The 18,893-nt window shown below is 42.4% G+C and overlaps 1 protein-coding gene across 1 annotated transcript in view; it reads left to right on the top strand.

Moving 5' to 3' along the window:
• Positions 1 to 1,447: 1,447 nt before the first annotated feature.
• Positions 1,448 to 18,893, top strand: part of T265_13337 (hypothetical protein) — a gene marked incomplete at both ends in the record, with an annotated part of 39,631 nt that continues 22,185 nt past the window's right edge. Inside the window, 8 exons of the mRNA XM_009168411.1 lie at positions 1,448 to 1,592; positions 3,272 to 3,497; positions 5,831 to 5,889; positions 6,894 to 6,950; positions 7,056 to 7,470; positions 9,540 to 9,839; positions 13,114 to 13,306; positions 16,722 to 16,894. Of these exons, the coding sequence (XP_009166675.1) occupies positions 1,448 to 1,592; positions 3,272 to 3,497; positions 5,831 to 5,889; positions 6,894 to 6,950; positions 7,056 to 7,470; positions 9,540 to 9,839; positions 13,114 to 13,306; positions 16,722 to 16,894 (1,568 nt within the window). The remainder of the gene's footprint in view (positions 1,593 to 3,271; positions 3,498 to 5,830; positions 5,890 to 6,893; positions 6,951 to 7,055; positions 7,471 to 9,539; positions 9,840 to 13,113; positions 13,307 to 16,721; positions 16,895 to 18,893) is intronic.

The raw sequence follows: 18,893 nt of genomic DNA, 5'->3' as shown, positions 1-18,893 counted from the left end.
TGACTACGTCTTCACACTCCGTCAGGTGTTAGAGCAACGTCATACTTGCAGACGACCCATAATGTGGGTGTTCCTTGGCTTGAAGGGTGCGTTCTACTCTGTGGATCGTTCAGTGCTATTTATTACATCTGCTCAACAGGGCACCAGAAGTTTATTACTGACCCTTCGTCGTCTTACGGCGGTACGCAAATCCTTGACGTGTGAGCATCAAGAGGGATTTTGACCGAGTAGAGGCTGCGTTGACTACGTCTTCACACTCCGTCAGGTGTTAGAGCAACGTCATACTTGCAGACGACCCATAATGTGGGTGTTCCTTGGCTTGAAGGGTGCGTTCTACTCTGTGGATCGTTCAGTGCTATTTATTACATCTGCTCAACAGGGCATGCCCCAGAAGTTTGTGAAACTAATCCGGTGCATATATTCACATCCTTGGTGTGAGAGTGTATGGTGGGCTTTATAACAAAGCGGTGTCCGATAGGGATGCCCACTCTGTTCATTCTTTTTCGACTGCGTGGTTGATGAAATAATGAGGCGGACGGTGGGGCTTCCAAAGGTCCGGTGTTCAAATCGTTGCTGGTGAGAAAATTGTCGATCTGGAGTACGCTCATGACATAGTCCTCGTCCCTGAAAACCAAGGCGAAGCATACGCTCTGAGAGGGATCCGTGAGCACTTTTGTGCATTACATCTACGAACTATCAGTGTCTGTATTCAGTATCATCTGATTACCTTGACCAACCTATCTGATAAGCTGCCAGGCACGATGTAGATATGGGGAAAAACGTTAGTTCTTGTCGGTCTTTTCCTTGTGACCACCAGGGCTTTCGGTTGTTCCTCCCTGGACCTTGGAAATAAGGCGCTTCGCTTTGCGTTTCAACTGCTCATCGAAACTGACGATTTTGGTCTAGATAACCTGTATGGTGAATGTCAAATTGTTTCCAGCTCCAGCGTTCAATTATGGCGTTTATTGGCTCCGCGTGTTTTTAATCTACGCTCCATGATGGGAGAAAATCAGTGGTGAAATTTCATTGTTTTGAAATACCAAATCATTATCACTCGTCGTTTGGAATGATCTGACATCTATGCGGAAGCTATTGTTTGTTCTGTTGGTTTTGGCGTCATTGTGTGGGCCATCGATATGCGCATTGCACCTCACAGCGTCACACCCATCATTCCGCTTATCTACAGAGAATGAGGTAATTTTCATTGAAAGTATGGACCCAGTGCAACTTCTTTTCAAGGTTCCTTTTGATGATCACCTTCTTGTGCATACTTTAAATGGAGAAATTCTTCTCGTTCATCGTTCTACTGGTTTAATTAATTGGACACGAGATTTGGGTAAGAATTGTGTCGGCTTCCATTCTAATTTTTTCTAATACAGATCCGGCCCTGCAAGTAACATATAACCTAGGGTAAGTCGGTTACTATCAGTCTGAGGATTTGTGCAGACCCATCTTAATTGTGGATCCAATCGAAGCTCGTGTGTATGAATACTCCAGTGATGCGTCAGATGATTTGCTTACTCATCTGGATCACTCTCTCATGGGTTACGTCCGTCGTTCACCAACATACTATAAGGATTTTCGTACTTTTGGTAAGTTATGTCTGCATAGCACAGATGGAATCCTTCTGACTCTACGCGCAATATATAGCGTAATTCTAAGTGATTTTTCTCATTCATTCACCTCCGAAATGTGATTGTTCGGTTTTTGTAATAATCACATCAAAGGAGAAACCAATTGCACTTGGAACGTTCTTCGTGCTTTGTTTTTTATAAGCATTCTGATGTACACCGTTCTGAACACAGGCAATCCGTATGCGAACTGGTAGCTTATAAGTCCATAAAGGATCCATATTTCCTCAGTCTCTTCCCTTAGATAGCTTGCCTTTTGGTTGGTCCCAGGCGTATTTATGAAGCAGCACTGCGTTTGTTGTGTGACCGGAATAAGTGAAATCATTGCATCACATACGTTACACCCCCTTCCATAAAACAAATGTGCTCAAAACGCCGAATATGAGTATGGGTTATTTGGGTGACTCGTATTGAGTTGTCGATACAAAGCCCTCTCCCTTGAGAGTGAAGGTTGAAAATCGTTCATGTTTTGAAATGTCGCATGACTAGGTTAGTTTAGGTTCTTATCCCTGTCTATCTAAACTTCACTACTTATCTAGTTGTATAATAATTTGACTACAATGGACCTGCCGTAACCCTACAAGCAATATCCTAACTGGGTGATAGTAAACCCTGCCGTAACCCTTACCGTCTTCTACAAGCAATATCCTAACTGGGTGATAGTAAACAGATTTATGTGGGGCATTTAATTTTTCTACATTACCTCTTGCTTAAGTGCGTAAAGTTGCAGCTAGTTGAAGTTCCTATGGACCGGTATTGTTAAGTACGTTAGCTTACGTTGACGCTGTGTTGCATTTTCGGCAGTGGATATTGACTTTCTCTTTGATCGGACGCTTCAAACAAGATCATGTAGGGATTTTGACGATTGGTTTGATATCCCATGCCTAATACAGTTACTGCTCAAATGTATGGAATGGCACTACTAATCAACAAAGCAACCGGCTGTCCATTTATATATATATATATATATATATATATATATATATATATATATATATATATATATATATATATATATATATATATATATATATATATATATATATATATATATATATATATATATATATATATATATATATATATATATATATATATATATATATATATATATATATATATATATATATATATATATATATATATATATATATATATATATATATATATATATATATATATATATATATATATATATATATATATATATATATATATATATATATATATATATATAGCGTATTCGTACCTGTTCTGCGTATGTCTTCTAGCCAATCTTGTTCGAATAGGAAAAGAGTTTATGCATTGTTTGTCCTTCCGGGTATCCTAGCACACTAAATATGGGTCACCCATGTGCGTAAACGAACGTTTCATAAAGTCTGTAAATTATGTCCAAGAGTTTGGTTTTAGTACAGCCATCACTCAAATCCATTTGACCTATTCGGGTGATTAGCTATGCGAACTGATTCCGTTCAATAGTTTTACGACAGTCCTAAACCTCGTGTCTCAATCACGTCTCGATAATGACATTTCTTGTTATCTCCTGCCTACTTGTTCCTTTTTTAACGGGTAATTATTTGTGTTCTGTGTTGCATGGTTAATTAACTGCGTGTTCTGTGATTTTTCTATGCTCATTGAAGGTTCGAAAAATGACTTCTGGGTCTCGCTGGATCTACGAACAGGGGCTTTAATTCAAGCGGCTGATCAAACTTCCGTGGATCAATGCCCGGGTCAGATTTATCCCTCTGCTGGGATATCCGAAACTTCCCCATTGCCATCAACAGACGCCGTGCTTGGCCTAGGAAGGACTCAGTATAATCTGTTGTTCCGCGACCCTGCAACAGGAACACCCAGGCGAGTTCGATTGTCATGTGTTACATATACTTAAAACAACGGTTCCCACTGATTAAAACAAACATCACCATTAAAATACACATTGTTCGTCCAACAAAACCCTCTATTCTCTCCAGGTTGTCAGCCACCATAATAAGTCAGCACTCTATGGGGTATTGGCTGTAGACATTCGATGTCTGACCAAATGCGCTGGCTTTCGGTTTGGCTTCTCCTTGGTGGGGTTGTACCGAAAGTATTTCGGACCGACCCCATTGCACCTTCCAAAGATCACTTCCCCGAGTTCTTTGTCCCTGTATTACGGACCTTTTGTTCCCCCATTTATCGTCTTTCCACACCTAAAACCGATCTTGGTGGGTATTGACCTTCGCCCTTAGTCCGTCCCAGTCCAAAATACCTATTTCTGACACCTTAGCTGGTTCCGTGATATTTGAGTGTTCTGTGCATGCTCCGTACATGCCTTCTCCATGTATTTCATATGACAGCAGACTGTTTGGAATTCAGTTATTCAGGAAATTCAGGTAAACCCTAGTAATCCGTTAACAGAAGACGAAAGTCCCAACACGTGACGTAACTGGCATTGTCATTTGGTTTGTTACATACCAGTTGCTTCTCAGGTGTTATGTACGCGAACCATGTAGGCTTGACGCGTAACGACAAGCATTTTGACAATCCTCAACTGACGACAAATGCATAGGAATTTGGTGCCATTTATAAACTACGAAAAACCGGCTGAATTCGAGGCCCAGTTAAGAGTAGATATATACATGTCTTGAATAACCCAATATTATGTTGATTGGACGAATGTTGAGCGAACCGGTCAGAAGAGGAGTCAGTCAGTTGTAAGTTGTCGCTGATTTGTAGAATTTGAATTCGCTCCACCTAGGACTGGACAGTCATGTTACAATCCTGATGCAGTTATCCGGGGGGGGGGGGATTTTGACCTTATTGGAGCTCACCACCAGGCTTTATCGATACTTGATCTCCGGAAATATATCAAGCGAGGCAAGCGTTATCACCACTCCACCAACGCAGGCAGGATGTACCTGAATTATCTTGTCTTAGCAGGTAAACCTATTTGCGCTTAAGCGATGTGATTGGTTTGTCCAACGCCTCGAGCGGCAACCTGGCGACTTTTCTGGCCGTTTTGATTCACTCAACCCACTATCAGGACTTCTGAATGGGATTGAGTCACGAACATATGAAACCTGTCGAACAGTTTTATTCACTTTTAGGTAGTTTCCAGGTTTTCAGAATTTGCATTCACATCACTCCTGTCCTGGCATTCGTCCATACGTGATGATTGAGGTTCATGATCGGTGGGTGGCTAGTGCATTTCAAATACCGACGCGGATAGCATATGTTGATGAGCTCTATTAAGGACAAAGCTCCAACCTGCTATTATCCTTTGTGTGCACTAACCAGAACAGAATTGTTCGAACGAGAGTGATGTGAATGCAAAGACGTCAATCAGAACTGTGCCTGTTGCTTCTCACCCGGACGTGAGGGTTTTAGCGTGATCTCGTGGCTGCACAGAGTTGTAGTATTTTAGCTATCCCTGATCGAAGGTTGTCCTTCTAGCCGCCTTGCCTTTTAATATACCATAGCAGAGGAACGACAAGCCAAGGATCAGTACAGGAGTTGAAAAATGGCAACAACCTCAATCCATGCTGTATTTTTCAGCAGAGCAACCCCAAACAAATCTACAGTCGCAATAGATGCAGTTTGAAGAGGTACAAATGAAGCCTATTAAAACTCTATATAACATGCCGATGAATATGACAAAACCAGGTGGGCCTCCATCTTCTTATACAGGTGCTACTGGCAGCTTGGTTACTGATTTGGATTTCTTCGCTAAGTATGGGAAATCTTCCGAAAGTTGATTCAAGAGTAATGGGAACATGTTCCTTATCAACTTTGCTCAAAGTAATGAACCAAGAAAATCCTGACTGTTGCTTCGGAGACTGGTGATTGCAGAGTGTGTAGTGTCGGCAAATCCTCAATCTTCTTGTGGTCTCGGATGATATCAAGATCCTTGTCTAAATACTCAGTGAGTAGATTTGGCTGTTTATTATTTGCTATAAATGCTTCAAGATCACCATAAAGGATACTGAAGATTTTATCACGCATGCGGGTAAGCGCCTCCAGCTTAGAACATGCACCGAAGGTTAGCTCAAGTGTTTCAGGACTTATTTAGATCCCTTCATGTGACTGATCACATGACTCAATCAAGCCTTGAAACCAGTGACATCTCACACTGACTTTGGCCTTATTTCAAGCTCACTCAAGATTTAACCAGTAGTCTCTGTGCTTCCATCTTGCTTACATTTCTTTCCCTCCCCATGCAGATTGAACATTACGTACAATACATTTGCGTCACACGCAGATACCGAGTCGCAGAACTTCGGTGAGTACGACCCCTTTTAGTTACTTTTCACTGTCTAGGAAAGCAAAGTTTGAAGCATTTAGTAGCTAATCTCAGACGACGTTGCTGCCAAATCAGCCTTTTATGTTATTTTGTTGCCGAAGTTTATGGGCCTGTTCACCTTGAAGTGAGGTTGCGATAACTTGAGAGAATACCCCACTCAACAGATATATTATGGTACTTTTTGAACTGGCTTATTATGCAGTTGATCCAGTCCAACTTGAGGATTCGGATAATTTCTGCTAGCAGCAATCTCCTTTAGGTTTACATGGAAGAAGATCCCTAATAATGACTTGGTCACTCGCTTGATTGTTGAGCTTTCTGTCATCCTGATGGAATTCTGTTTCGAAAACATTGCTGTGGAAACATTAGTGCACACGCCTACACAGGGAAATACTTAGCAGCTTATAAGCGACGGTCGCCAGCCGGTTGCGCTGATGATTCGTCGACTCAGTGTTGCCTGTTCAGCTATCTTGTAAGTAATAAAGCCTCTTCCATTGGACTTAAGGTGTGGTTCGCGTCATTCCGAAGGTCTAGTTTATATGGGAACCTGGCAACGTCAGGAGGCTCCCCATGAGCAACATCTGTGCTGTTAGGTGCACACATGGATATTGAACTGTTCATCGCCTTACGTTGAAGATTTTTCGGTGGAGTTCTACACGGTTAGAAATTCGTTGTTGGCGCTGTAAAGGATATTAGAGGAATGCATAAATAGTTCTCCTATCTACACCACTACGCGGACTACTCAAGCAGTCCAAACACCGATGTTAAAACCACTTTCCCGTATCTCAAATCGTGTTATTTTGGCTTCCGACGCGATGCTTGCCCCAGTGTTACAATGACAGTGTTGTGCAGTTGACATGGGGTTGTACGGTAACAAACTCGATGTTCATTTGGTTAGTTAACTAGCTCAACACTGTTCCGTTTGAGTGTTACTCGAACTACATCTGATCGTGTCAATTTCCTATTTTTTTCTACCTTCGTAGACATTCAACATCTGGCCACCACTCAGCCTAGCCTCTTAACCTTTGAAGGCCGAAAAAGTACGTTTTAATTTCATGTTCATAGTGTGACCTTTACCCGGATGTTTATATTTTTTCAGTGATTTGCCCAGATCTTTTCGCTACCTGTTTACTCTAACCTTTCAGTACTCTGGAGTTTGCCACTGTCCTCGCCGGTAGTTGGCCTTTACACTGTCCGGACACCCACGACGAGTGTTCAGAAATGCAGATCTATTCGTCGAGTTCAAACTCCGAAACCCGACGAGAACACAGGATCCACTTATGTCAATGATTCTTCATCAGCGAATACTGACTCGACACATTCAACATCACAGTTTCATCCATTGCGGCCCTCAGGCGGAAACAGTGAGGGTTCCGAAAACCAGGCTTTCGCGGATTGCGATTCATCAGAGCCTGACTTATCCCCTCTGGCAACACCGCATATCCTCAAGCGGATTGCCTTTACTACCTACGTTCTTGATGTTCCACCTGGTTTTCTCATGCACTCGGAACTTCTGCAGAGTTACCTACAGGCAAAGTTCAACGGCAGTTTGGACCTTGCGTGAGTTATGTCGCACCGCTGTTCTACTTTTTAGTTTGAGTTTGTGGAAGACCGCAGTTTTTCGGTCTGTCGTGATTTTGTCTGAGTAACAAACCCACCTCACCATGTATGTTAGGTGTTTATCCCTTCTTCCTACCTATCTGAGCGCCGTGTTGATTAGGGTCAATAAATGGCTTTGACCTAGCTATCGTATCGCGTAACTGTGACTAAGCTGTTGTTCGGAGAGTAACTTGGCATACTTAATCAACTTCAGACTTGTTGGTCAGTTAAAAGCCTTGTCCCGTCGGTTTAAATACAGCGCCTCTATTGTCATTCTGCTTAACTAATTAGTGCATTCCATGATAGTGTTACTCAGCTTCAAATCTTTTCTCGAAGAAGAAATGGCCTAACATGGGAGAGACTCGTGTAGGCTCTGATATCTGCCCGAACTCTGACATGCTTGAATACATACCGAATTTCGTCACGATCAGCAGCTCCCGTTGTTAGATGGAAAACCACATTCGCAAAAGCAGACTATTGTGACACACTGGAAATATGTCCAAATATTAGTAGCTTGGCTGAGTTTATTAGTCGCTGATCCATTAGGTGGCAGCTAATATGGCACACGCAAATCACTCAAATGCGTGACAGTAAAGAGTCTATGATGTCACAGAGCGCTGATGGATAGCGGCTAGAGCTTCTGATCGTGATGAAATTCGGCATCTATTCAGTCATGTCAGAGTTCGGGCAGACAGAAGAGCCGAGAAGAGTTTTTTCGAGGAATGATTTAGAGCTAAGTAACACTATCATGGAATGCGCTCGTCGATTATCAGAATGACATTAAAGGCACGACATTAAAACCGGCGGAGCAAGAAGCTCATCTGACCAGCAAGTCTGAGGTTGATGAGGTGTACCAAGGGTTTTTTTCAACCGGTAACTGACACCTTGCTTAAATGTGCCGATTAGATCAACTGGACTTGTGAAATCCGGTACAAGCGAAACTATCTGCGTAGCTTGGGTCGATGGTTCACTAACAGAAGTGCCATTTTTAGCAAATATTTCGAGTTCTCTTCTAACACAGTCCTTGAGGATTGACACTGGTATTGACCCCAGTAATAGAGTAATTCTATGCGTTCGCAGTCTTGACCATCCGCCATTCGCCAGCCAGAATAAATATCAAAGCACATTGGATAGGATCCGTCTGTCACAATGGCTATTCTCCCAACACTTTACCATCCTGTCACCACTCACTCTGATAAATGAAACCTTAATAGTTGGTTGAATTTACTATGATACATGGTTTATGGCCGACCTACCAGGCCACGTCGATAGCCGTTCTCGGCAGACCTGTTTGTTTTGGTGAGGTGTTTGTGCAGTAGTTTTTCGTCGATTATGAGTGAATGATTTCTGTTTTTTTCTGTTTTCATATCCACACAGAGGTCTCTGTGTTAATCTGCTCTGCGGGGAAGGGCAACAGTCTGTTATGCGGCGTGGTGTCTTCTCTGATAAGCTGTTCATTTCGATACTTTTTGGGTCATTAGACCTTCAGACAACCGGAGTTTAGTCAGAATCGCCGTGAGAGACGAAAATTTGGAATTTAGCATTAGCAAACTAACCAAAAGTCACGTTAGTGTCTGCCGTGCAATATTGTTTATCACTATTATTAATTTTTACTCGGTTACCGTTCCGGGGCTTCAGTGATCGATGTATTTCATTCTTTCTCGAAGCAAAGTTGGGAGCCTCTGTAATCTATCTCTTTCACTGATTCCATCCGATGGCTTGTACCAGTTTAGAAAAGTACGTTGGATTTAGCGGTTGAAGTTTCGCTAGTGACTCAAGGTCCAGAGCCATACCGGTGAGCAAAGCAAACATTTGTGGAAAGTAGCTCTTTCTTGCGGAAATTTTACCCACCCCACTATATTCATCAGCCCCATGCGAATCTGGTTTACTAGGTCGTCATTGCCCTTAAGTTGTCCTACCAGCCTAAAGTAAAGCTGACGTATATTTTCAGATCAGGATTCTAATATTTACGTTCTTCCTTCACCGTAACCGTTAAAATTTCGCCCTCTTACACTGTGCCATTGTTAAAGGCTCTCCTTGATGGTGGACAAGTCAGAATATGCTCCATTGTATGCCATGCCATGTGTGGCTGAGTCTAGTATACCGTTACGCGGAATTCGTCGAACGCCGAATCGGTTCCTCTTGGAAGGCCCTGAGAGGACAAGTGACTTTCCAGCTAACCCCTACACTAACTGGGACAACTGGTCCCAGGGCGTGCGCGGCTTGTACGAGCTCCCTCCAACTCAACTCAGCAGATGGTCTTTAAGGAATGAGATTCCACTTTGGGCTCGACTGCCGCGTGTGCGACAGATTACGGATGAAAACACCGGGTAATAAATTGTGTTTGTTTTGAAGACGGTCATTGCGATTCTCATTTTCACTATTTCTACCGATAATTTTACTACTTACGCGTAGTTTTTCACAAAGTGGGCAGTAAATAAGTAGTTTCGCTTCTCACTGCGGACATTTCTCGAACAAGGAATCTAGCAAACGTAACCTGGAAATCGAACTAGTTGTGGGAATAGTTGGAGAACATATTTGGAATTTGGTGCCAACTGTTGTGAACTTTCCTGATCGGAAATTTCTATCCAATTTTTCCCTAAATTATTCCTGACATGCTGTGGGTATAGGGGTCACCATTGATTTGGTAACCGTAGCGACGACATTTACTCATAATGGGTAACGCCCTCATCTGCGGCACGTCTCACTGACGCTCGGTTGCTGTTGAATGAAGAGGATATTGACAAATTACTGAGCTGGACGTCTCTCATAGACCTGGATCGTTTTCAATAATTCAGTTAGGTTGATAGAAAGTCGAATAGACTTGGTTTTAAATCACCGTTTTTCTGTACCGTTTCGTTTCTCAAAACGGTGGATTTTCTTCCTGTGCTCCTTTTTTCAGGTCGAAAAGATTTATGCATATACGGACTAGATTCTCCAGCTCTTATATCTTTGCGACGCTTCTCCTTAAATAGTCACCTTGAAGTAAAAATTGTTTACCTCGACATTAAACACACCAAGAAATCTAAGGTTTTTTCGTGATGTTTCGGTCTTTATCTCCTTAAGCTTCCATCCTGTCCCGGTTCCACCAGTCACACATACCCTGTCAAGGTTCTCTCACTACACACCGATTCTTCATGCGCGTATTCAGTCCGAGTTTTGTCTGTTCGGTTTTCATACTGATGCTATGCTTCTCTCTTGTGAGGAACTGTCCCGCTCACTCTCACGAGTCAGGATGTTGGTTATTACGCAATACACCGTCTCAGAAAACTCACCAAAACCTTTTGCTGCGGTTACCTGAACTTCACTGGCGGTTCCCGTTTAATCTGTTTGACCCAGTCCACAACTCATTAACGCTCATTTATTCTTACGCGCTGCGGATTACATTGCGACAGGACAACTGTTCGCGGGCATCAAGCAGCAGTTCTAAGCTCATTCAAGACGAAGGACTGTCAAAGTCGATCTAAATACTACCGCGACTCATCTCACAGTGCGTAGAAAAAATTATACAATTACTTTCCTATGACGTGTTCTGCAACACGGAGCAAAAACAATAAATACGGTCTATAATTGACGGGGTAGCAATCTGCTTGGCCAACTTGACTGTGGGTTCACATATTCAGGCTATCCTAGCCAATGTCTAGGATCATGCGTGCATACACATGTTACGTGATGCGTCGTGTAGCGTCCAGCCGAGTTCGTAGGCTTGTTGACCACAAACAATCTTGACCAGGATTGTGCGGGAAAATGATGTTACGAAATGTTGCATAGTAAAATACGGGCGAAGGAATAAAAAACCGCATTTGAATATAGGTAAGTTCGGGCCGAAAAAGCAAGATAAGTCAATCAATTGGAGGGGCTATTCCTATCGTGACAAAACGTACGGTGTCGTCGTGAAATTCTCAGAAAGCACTATATGTCATTTAGAGTAATTTCTTGCAAACAGTTGTAGCTCTTTGTCATTCGCTCCTACTCAAATTTCCCGTCTGTTGCTTACGAAACAACTACGCCGCCCTAGTTTTTTCTTCAGGTTCATATTTCGTAGTGGTGCATGCGTGTTGACCACATGGTCTTACATGACCCAAGGTTGTTTGATTCTCTTGTCTTGAATGCGTTTATGAAGTCCTATCTATCGTTAGCCGTTAACAGTCGACTTAGCAACCTGCGAGTACTCGCAGATGTACGTTTTCAGTAATTGGAGCACGTGTTTCGGATTTTTCACCGTTCAGTTTGTTTTTAGCCACATGATTGTTCGATCCGTTACAGATGTGTATAGGGCTGCTGTTATCACATGTGACGCTCAAGGTTGTCTGTTGTCGTGTACAAGGTAACCGTTGGTCCACAATGGAGGAAGATATTGAGAACTGTTGCTAATAGTACCTTGTACACTTTATTTGACGAATTAATTTGATTTGCTTGTGTTTTCCTGTGTTACACTGAGGGCTGAATTCTCGTTAGTGTCTCATACATACACTTCGTAAGATATCCAAACAAATAAACCCTTTATCTTTCCTGAGTTGATGACATTCTGCCCCGTGCGCACATTCTTCCGTTCATTTACCACAGCTTTTTTTCATTAGTGCTTTCAGTAGCTGTCATATCTTTCCTATGGATAATCCTACCAAATACGTTGGCCTTATAATCCATATTCATGATATGTTGCTAAGGCTAACATATATTTTGTTAACCTAGTTCACAGTGTATTTGAACGCTCTCTCATCTCGTTGTAACTGGACTTAATCCCCTCACATTAAATTCATCAGGAAAGCCATGCTCACGGATTAATACAACATAAGTGTCAGTCATTACCATCCAATGAAGATATATTCTCTCGGTTGCGGGTCCTCACCACATTCGAAGCAGGTATCTTTGTGATCAACTGATCTGTTCATGTAAATGATGTGACCATACTCTACAGAGACACTATTTGGGATGTCGCGTCCTACTGAAAGTGCTTATTCTCTTGAGGCTGTTTTTCCCCTCTACAATCTAGTGGTAATTTAGTCTTCTTATTGTCACAATGGAGTCGCACACATTTTCCGATTTGATCGCTATATGGACTTATCCCAATGGACCATTACGCGGGATAGATAGTAACAAGCTCGATTTTATGTGATCCTCTGTGTTCACTTTAACCACTATAAACCGGAGATGACGATGAACACACCTAAAGAAACACAGTTTTCTAATATTTAGAAAAATGATGAGGCATGCAAAATTTTGTTCCCCCCCCCTCCGTCATCGGCCAGAATATAAGAACTTCCCCCCCCCCTCCGTCATCGGCCAGAATATAAGAACTAGTCGGTTTCACGGCGTTGAGCAGAATCAATGAATGTGTCAGTTGATCAAGGTCGATCTCAGCCTCGCGAAGATGAGGGCGTTTTTGTGTACACTAGATTAATCGGTATCAATTGATTATCAGAGGTGTATTAATTTTAAGTCGGATTCGTTGTGTATAAATTTTGAGCAATGGTGCATTTCTAATCCCGGATTTTACAAGCCCCACGATGTTGGGGCAGGATCCAGAGATTATGAAAGCGATATGTTTTCATCTTAAAACCAATCTCATGGACTTTCTTTGTTAATCTCTGTTCACATAATCAGATGGAACATCATCATTCCTCCGCCGGTTATTGTTGATGGTCCCGCAGGAAAACGTGATCGAGTGAAGCTTGTGACCATCTCAGATAATCCGGTTCAGGAGATTGACTCAACACCAGGTTTCTTGAAACGCTCTACTCTACTTCCACTGGGTTCTATCTTGTTGGTGTGCTTTTTGATATGGATTTTCAAGCCGGTTAGTTTTTCTCTTCGTTGGACTGACAAAGTTCGCTTGAGTTTCATTCGGTTGGTTTTTGTTTTTGTGTAATCCGTTCATTATCTTGTCTTTAACCATATTGATTCTTTTTATACACCAGCTTTAGCTAGAATTAATAAGCAGGCAATCAATTCATGCCACTTTGGAGTCTGCAGAACACAATGACACTTGTATTCTAGACTGTCGTACTCTAGCTGTGGTAGTGCAGTAAAGCGGTCTTTTGCGACAGTTGATTCGTCACAGCAATGAGTTTAGCGTGGCACCAATCAGTCTCATGTCGTGATCGTGAATGTTCATCACATTGAATTTTAACTGACTTCTTCACTAAATTGATCCAGAGAGGAACAAGCCAAATACACTCATTTGCAAGCAAATTTGATTTTTCGATAGACTCAGTTGGAACCCAGCTGAATCTCTCGTTTATGATGTTTAGTAATAGTGTATTACGTCCATACATTAGAACACTTCTGAAGGACTTGGGGCTTGTGTGAATACACTCTGATTAAGGTGTAAAGCCGGATTCCCATATTTCGTCTGCTGCTACCCCCCGCTTGGATGCGGACAGTATGCCTTTTTGGGAGTAACGTACCCAAGTTAAGACAAATTCGATAATTCTCCTGAAAAATCCTCTATAATCTGGGTCTTATTGTAGGAGCATTTCGATGAGAAAGCCATGCCTCCAGCCCCTTCCTTCCCAGTTGACTGTACTAAACATAATTCTTTAAAGCATCAAGGTATCCAGACAAAACAGGCTTGTGAAGCGGTCAAACTAAATTATGTAGGTTTCTGCGGAGTCGCCCAAGTTAACAAAATCGGGCTGTACGCCTGACATTTCGGCAGAAAGTGATCATTTCTCTATGTGATATGTGAATTTTTTCATCGTGTATACTTAGTCGCCTTAGCGATACTCCCGGTATGAAACCCTTTCGAGAATGTTTCACACTGCCTAGTCTCACGTTAAACGAAGAGCTTACGTTGGACTTTGTGCAAGCACCAACTGCCTTTGGCCGCAGACATCCGGGGGTCCAAAATGTTTAAGTTCTTCAATTTCGGTGCACTGTTGTACTAGCACTTCCCTCGGGTAATGGTATGAAAGTTATCATGACCAATAAGCTGTTAGTATGATACTAACTTCTGGTCGACCTATGCTTCAAGATATTGGCACAAACATTGAGTGACAACAAGATCTTAAACGACCAGAATGAACAATGAATTGCGAAATAAATACTAGAATGTCCTTGAGTTGGATCAACTTGTTCTGTTCCCCATTACTGTCACCAAATTCCTTGTTCATTATCCAGAGCGCATTCATACGCCGCAACCTCTTCCCCCATGGCTACATCGGAGTGACTCATCGACAAAACTCTTATATGCTGAGTCAGAAGCTGCCTGATTAGCTGTTTTGAGTACGAAAAAGAAATCGTTTCACCTCATGAAGTACTTGAGCACTAGCCATTTACTTACCGTGTTGTCGTGAGGGCTGATAGTCCTGATAGCAATGTGATCAGCGAATACTTTGGAGTTTAGAAAAAACAGCTATGGAAGCAAGCAGAGGCATTTTTATTCCATGTTTTTCAACCGTCACCAATGCATAATCGATGGTCACATCCACTCCGGTCGCTGCTTGGTCCATCACTTTCGCGGTTACAGCTCATAGATACCGATGATATTCCGTCCCATTACTACTTTTCCTAAATGTTGTCCAGTATATTTACAGATTATAGGATGTCGGGATACTATCCGGCAATCAAGGGTGAATGACCTTTAATAGCCCAGACGGCGACTGCCTGCCCCACCTTGTCTTCTGTCGGCTGGACACGATAATTGTTACCACTCGCTCGGTAATAACTCTCTGATTGATTGATGTTGAAAGCAGCTTCAGTTCATACTGTTGTCTTTTTGCTGTAAACATTTGCAGTGTTCGTCTCTTCTAACCACACACAGTCCATTGTCCTGGCGCGATCTTTCTCACTGTCAATCCCGGAACGAGATCAACGGGATCGACTGCTCCCAAAATTAAACAAAACTTCTGAATTATCTTCGTGACTCAATTTCACAAAGTACTCAGCAAATCCTGTGTTTAGGGCATTCGCAATGCTTAGACACATAGCCGTTATGGTGATCGGTCCAGAAATCCATTAGATTAGGCAGGACTAGTTGGTTTATACGAATCCTGGCATTATTTGCGAATGATTTGGAGTGGAAGGAGTGACAACGTTCAGGGAAATAGTCACTCATACGCTCATTCACCATAGTCAGTCTGCCAATTTGATTTTGGCTAGCTCTGTCGTAGCCGTTTCCACTGGTCGACGTTTCTAATCCGATCATAATCTACAGTGGTCTTCTCTTGTAAGGTGACTGCGTAGAATATTGATTTCCCAATCTCTAGCTTTTTCCTTCTTTAGGCGGGCCGATATAGCATCGTTCGCACGAAGTTGAGTAGTGTTTCCCTAGTGTTTTTCGAGCCTTGGTTGTTCTCTGAACATGAGATATGAGCAACGGATGCTCAGTATGTGAGGTGGTTTTTTCAAAATAGGCGGCGAAAACAGCAGTTTTCGTTTTTTGCTCGGTCACGTGCTAACTTTTGAAATGACTGAACAATGAGACCAAGACACAGCCGTACCAAACATGTGCGAGTCACTTATTAATTGTTTACTTGATTGAGTTACTCTCTTCTGTCACGTCTTACACGAACATAAATAACCATGATTCGTTAATTAAGGAATGCGGGAATTCCTAACTGTTCGATCAGTATTTTTGTAATGCTCCTATCTGCTTCCAACGCTTCAGCTATTTCTTTTTCCGACTTTGAGTACTCCACCCCTTGGAATTATCCGCCTTTAAAATTCATTTGTACTCGCTTCTTATCTCCCACTGCTAACGAACTTCCCAAACGTGATTTTGATTCTTCCAAACATATTGTCATCATGCATGACCAGTTATGCATCGATGAAGGTTAACAGAGCTCTATGACGCATAAACCTACTACTAGTGTGGGGTGCGTTCATCTTCTGGCTAGTAGCATTTCGCCTGAAAAAACTCTTTCTGGTTCTTTCATAAAAGTTCGTTTAAGTGGGGTTTGCTTGCTGGTTGGAAGCATACATCATAAGACTACACTTGTGAAGATTTTTACAAATCCCTTAGTGTGAGAGAACTTTCGTTCTCATGACTGTGCATCCGTACAAGAGCAGTTTGTGATTCGTTTCCGACCATTGATCTTCCCGTGACTAGGAAGTAGCCTTAGATCTGACCCTAAAATACGAACCAAATTTCATTAAGGACACATAGCGACCGATTGGTACAATCATATAGTTTAGTATTTACCATGTGATATGGTTCCGCGTGAATTCGCATTGTGTATACTACTGATTACTTCATTCGCCATTTCCTCTAGTCCCTGCGGAGGAAGCTTACGGCTGATCCCCACTTTTTGCCACCTACTTTTGACCTGCCCTCGTGTGATGGCTGGGCGGGATGTACTGCTGATGAGGCCGGCCAACCAGAAGATATTCGATTCAATGTGCAACACGTGCTGGGGCATGGTGCCAATGGGACCATGGTATTCGCGTAAGTGTTCACTGTTTTAGGGGATCATGAACCTCCTCACTTTTAGTCAATGAACTCGCTTTGAGAGATTCCGAGGTTATGTATCCACTCGTTGTTACTGGGCCAGCTGCCAGCACTATGTTTCCTCTAGCAAATGCAACTGTTATCTGTGATTGCGGTGCAATCACATTTAATGTAATAAATCAGCATGGAAAGTTACATAGTGGTCTTCTCTGAAAACGAGTTGCCTTCATTTACCGCAGTTCTCCATACGTATCTGTGTGCGTTGTTTTTTGTGCCACTTTCTCCAACTACCTTTATTGTCAGCCTATTAGTCTTTATTTCAGCACCTGGGGATGTCGTTAGTCGCATGCTGGTCTTCAGTCAAGTAACCACCTTTGGTTAGAAGCTATTGGTTGTTAGTAGATTTTACCAAAACGAGTCCGTATCATCTAAGGAAATCGTGAAGCATTGACCTACGGTAGCCTTTACAACTCTTCACCTCATTAGTAAACACCCATGGGACCAACGAAACTAGTTCGTCGTATACGTAGTTCTCTTTGCTAAGCACAACAGTTCGTGAAATTAGGTCTGGAGGATTTTTTCCTGCGAGGAGAAATTGCTTCACATCCGAACAACACACTATCTCACCTTCCACGGAGGTGCTTTTAACTTTATTGTGTTTATCTGGCGTGAGACGATTCGTCAGTTCCTTGAAAGTAATGTCTCCTTGGCACTTCCAATCTATCTTACCCCCGGCGCCGTCTAGTCTATGTTAGCGCGTGCGCCCCCAGTTGCTACACCGTCGCGTATTATTTGCAAGGCACGAAGGCCTAGCAAGGTGTTGGGCACACAAACCAATCTCTTCCCAGCTCGCTTGGTTTGTCTTTCTCCACCCTTCATTTAGCCTCGGTCACGATAAACGGCACAATTATATTTTTCTTCTTGTTGTGCTCTTTTGCTATTATTTGTTAGTTGACCAACCGACCAATGTAGGGGAGTGAGATCGTGCAACTCTTAGGGTTATATCCACTGGGACATCACAGGTTCACATCGGGACCTGTGACCGAGCCCTGTGTTTCTTTCGGGTATGAGGTTCACACCCTCGCCATTCTTCCTCAAGCCTTTATATAGCATTGTTTTCATTTACGACAACCCCACCCAGTAACAATGCTCACGATAACCACTGAGTAATCCCGTTTATGTAGATTGCATTTGGGTGTTCCGTTCCTTAATAAGTTAACAAATCCTGTACGTGTCAGAGATACGTTCGACCTCACTTGAGTTACTATTTAGTTCTTCACTCATGAGTCTGCTTTTTTAATCCAATCTGCGTCCTCGGCAGAATCCGTATTTATGGTAGGCTGACCGGAGCCACAGGCGTTCTGCAGTAATCGTAACCAAGAGCAACACCACGGAAAATGTGGATTTTTGACTTTTCGATGGGCTGTTCTGTCTTAGGGACCGACGGGTGACACCTTCGCGGCCCCTTCAGGGGGGGGGTGGATTATTTTCGAAGGGCCTCTCGAATGGATTACTGGATATTTCATATGTTAATTAGTATTTATATGCCATTTTACCTCAATTTATATGGTTGATCTTATCTTCCACTTACACAGTTTCCGCGTAACGATTCACATTTCCATTAGGATCGATTATATTCATACAGTGTCCCTTGTCTTGGGGGACCGCCTGAGGAGTCAACTGAAAATATTCTTTTCTGTGGGTCAGTTTTGCTTGACAAAGTGCCAGCTAAAATCTAATTCAAAATCTGGAAAAATATCTTGTGAAAATAAGTCGTCATGCGATTTCGTGTTCCATTCGAACAACGTGTCTGAACGGTAGTCATGACACAAGACCTGTACGTTCTCAACTTTTCACTTCACAAAGCCGCATCGAAATGCTCAGAACACTTTGTTTTCAATGACTGTTCACTCCACTCTAGCTTTCCAGCTGAAACTATGTTTTATTGAAAATGGATTTTAAAAAATCAAATGGCGAATAATAAGTTTCGAAGCGT

Source organism: Opisthorchis viverrini (assembly GCF_000715545.1).
Source record: "Opisthorchis viverrini unplaced genomic scaffold opera_v5_56, whole genome shotgun sequence".
NCBI classification, from domain to species: Eukaryota; Metazoa; Platyhelminthes; class Trematoda; order Opisthorchiida; family Opisthorchiidae; genus Opisthorchis; species Opisthorchis viverrini.
The sequence above is the reverse complement of the archived record's forward strand: the minus strand, read 5'-3'. Positions and strand labels throughout refer to the sequence as shown.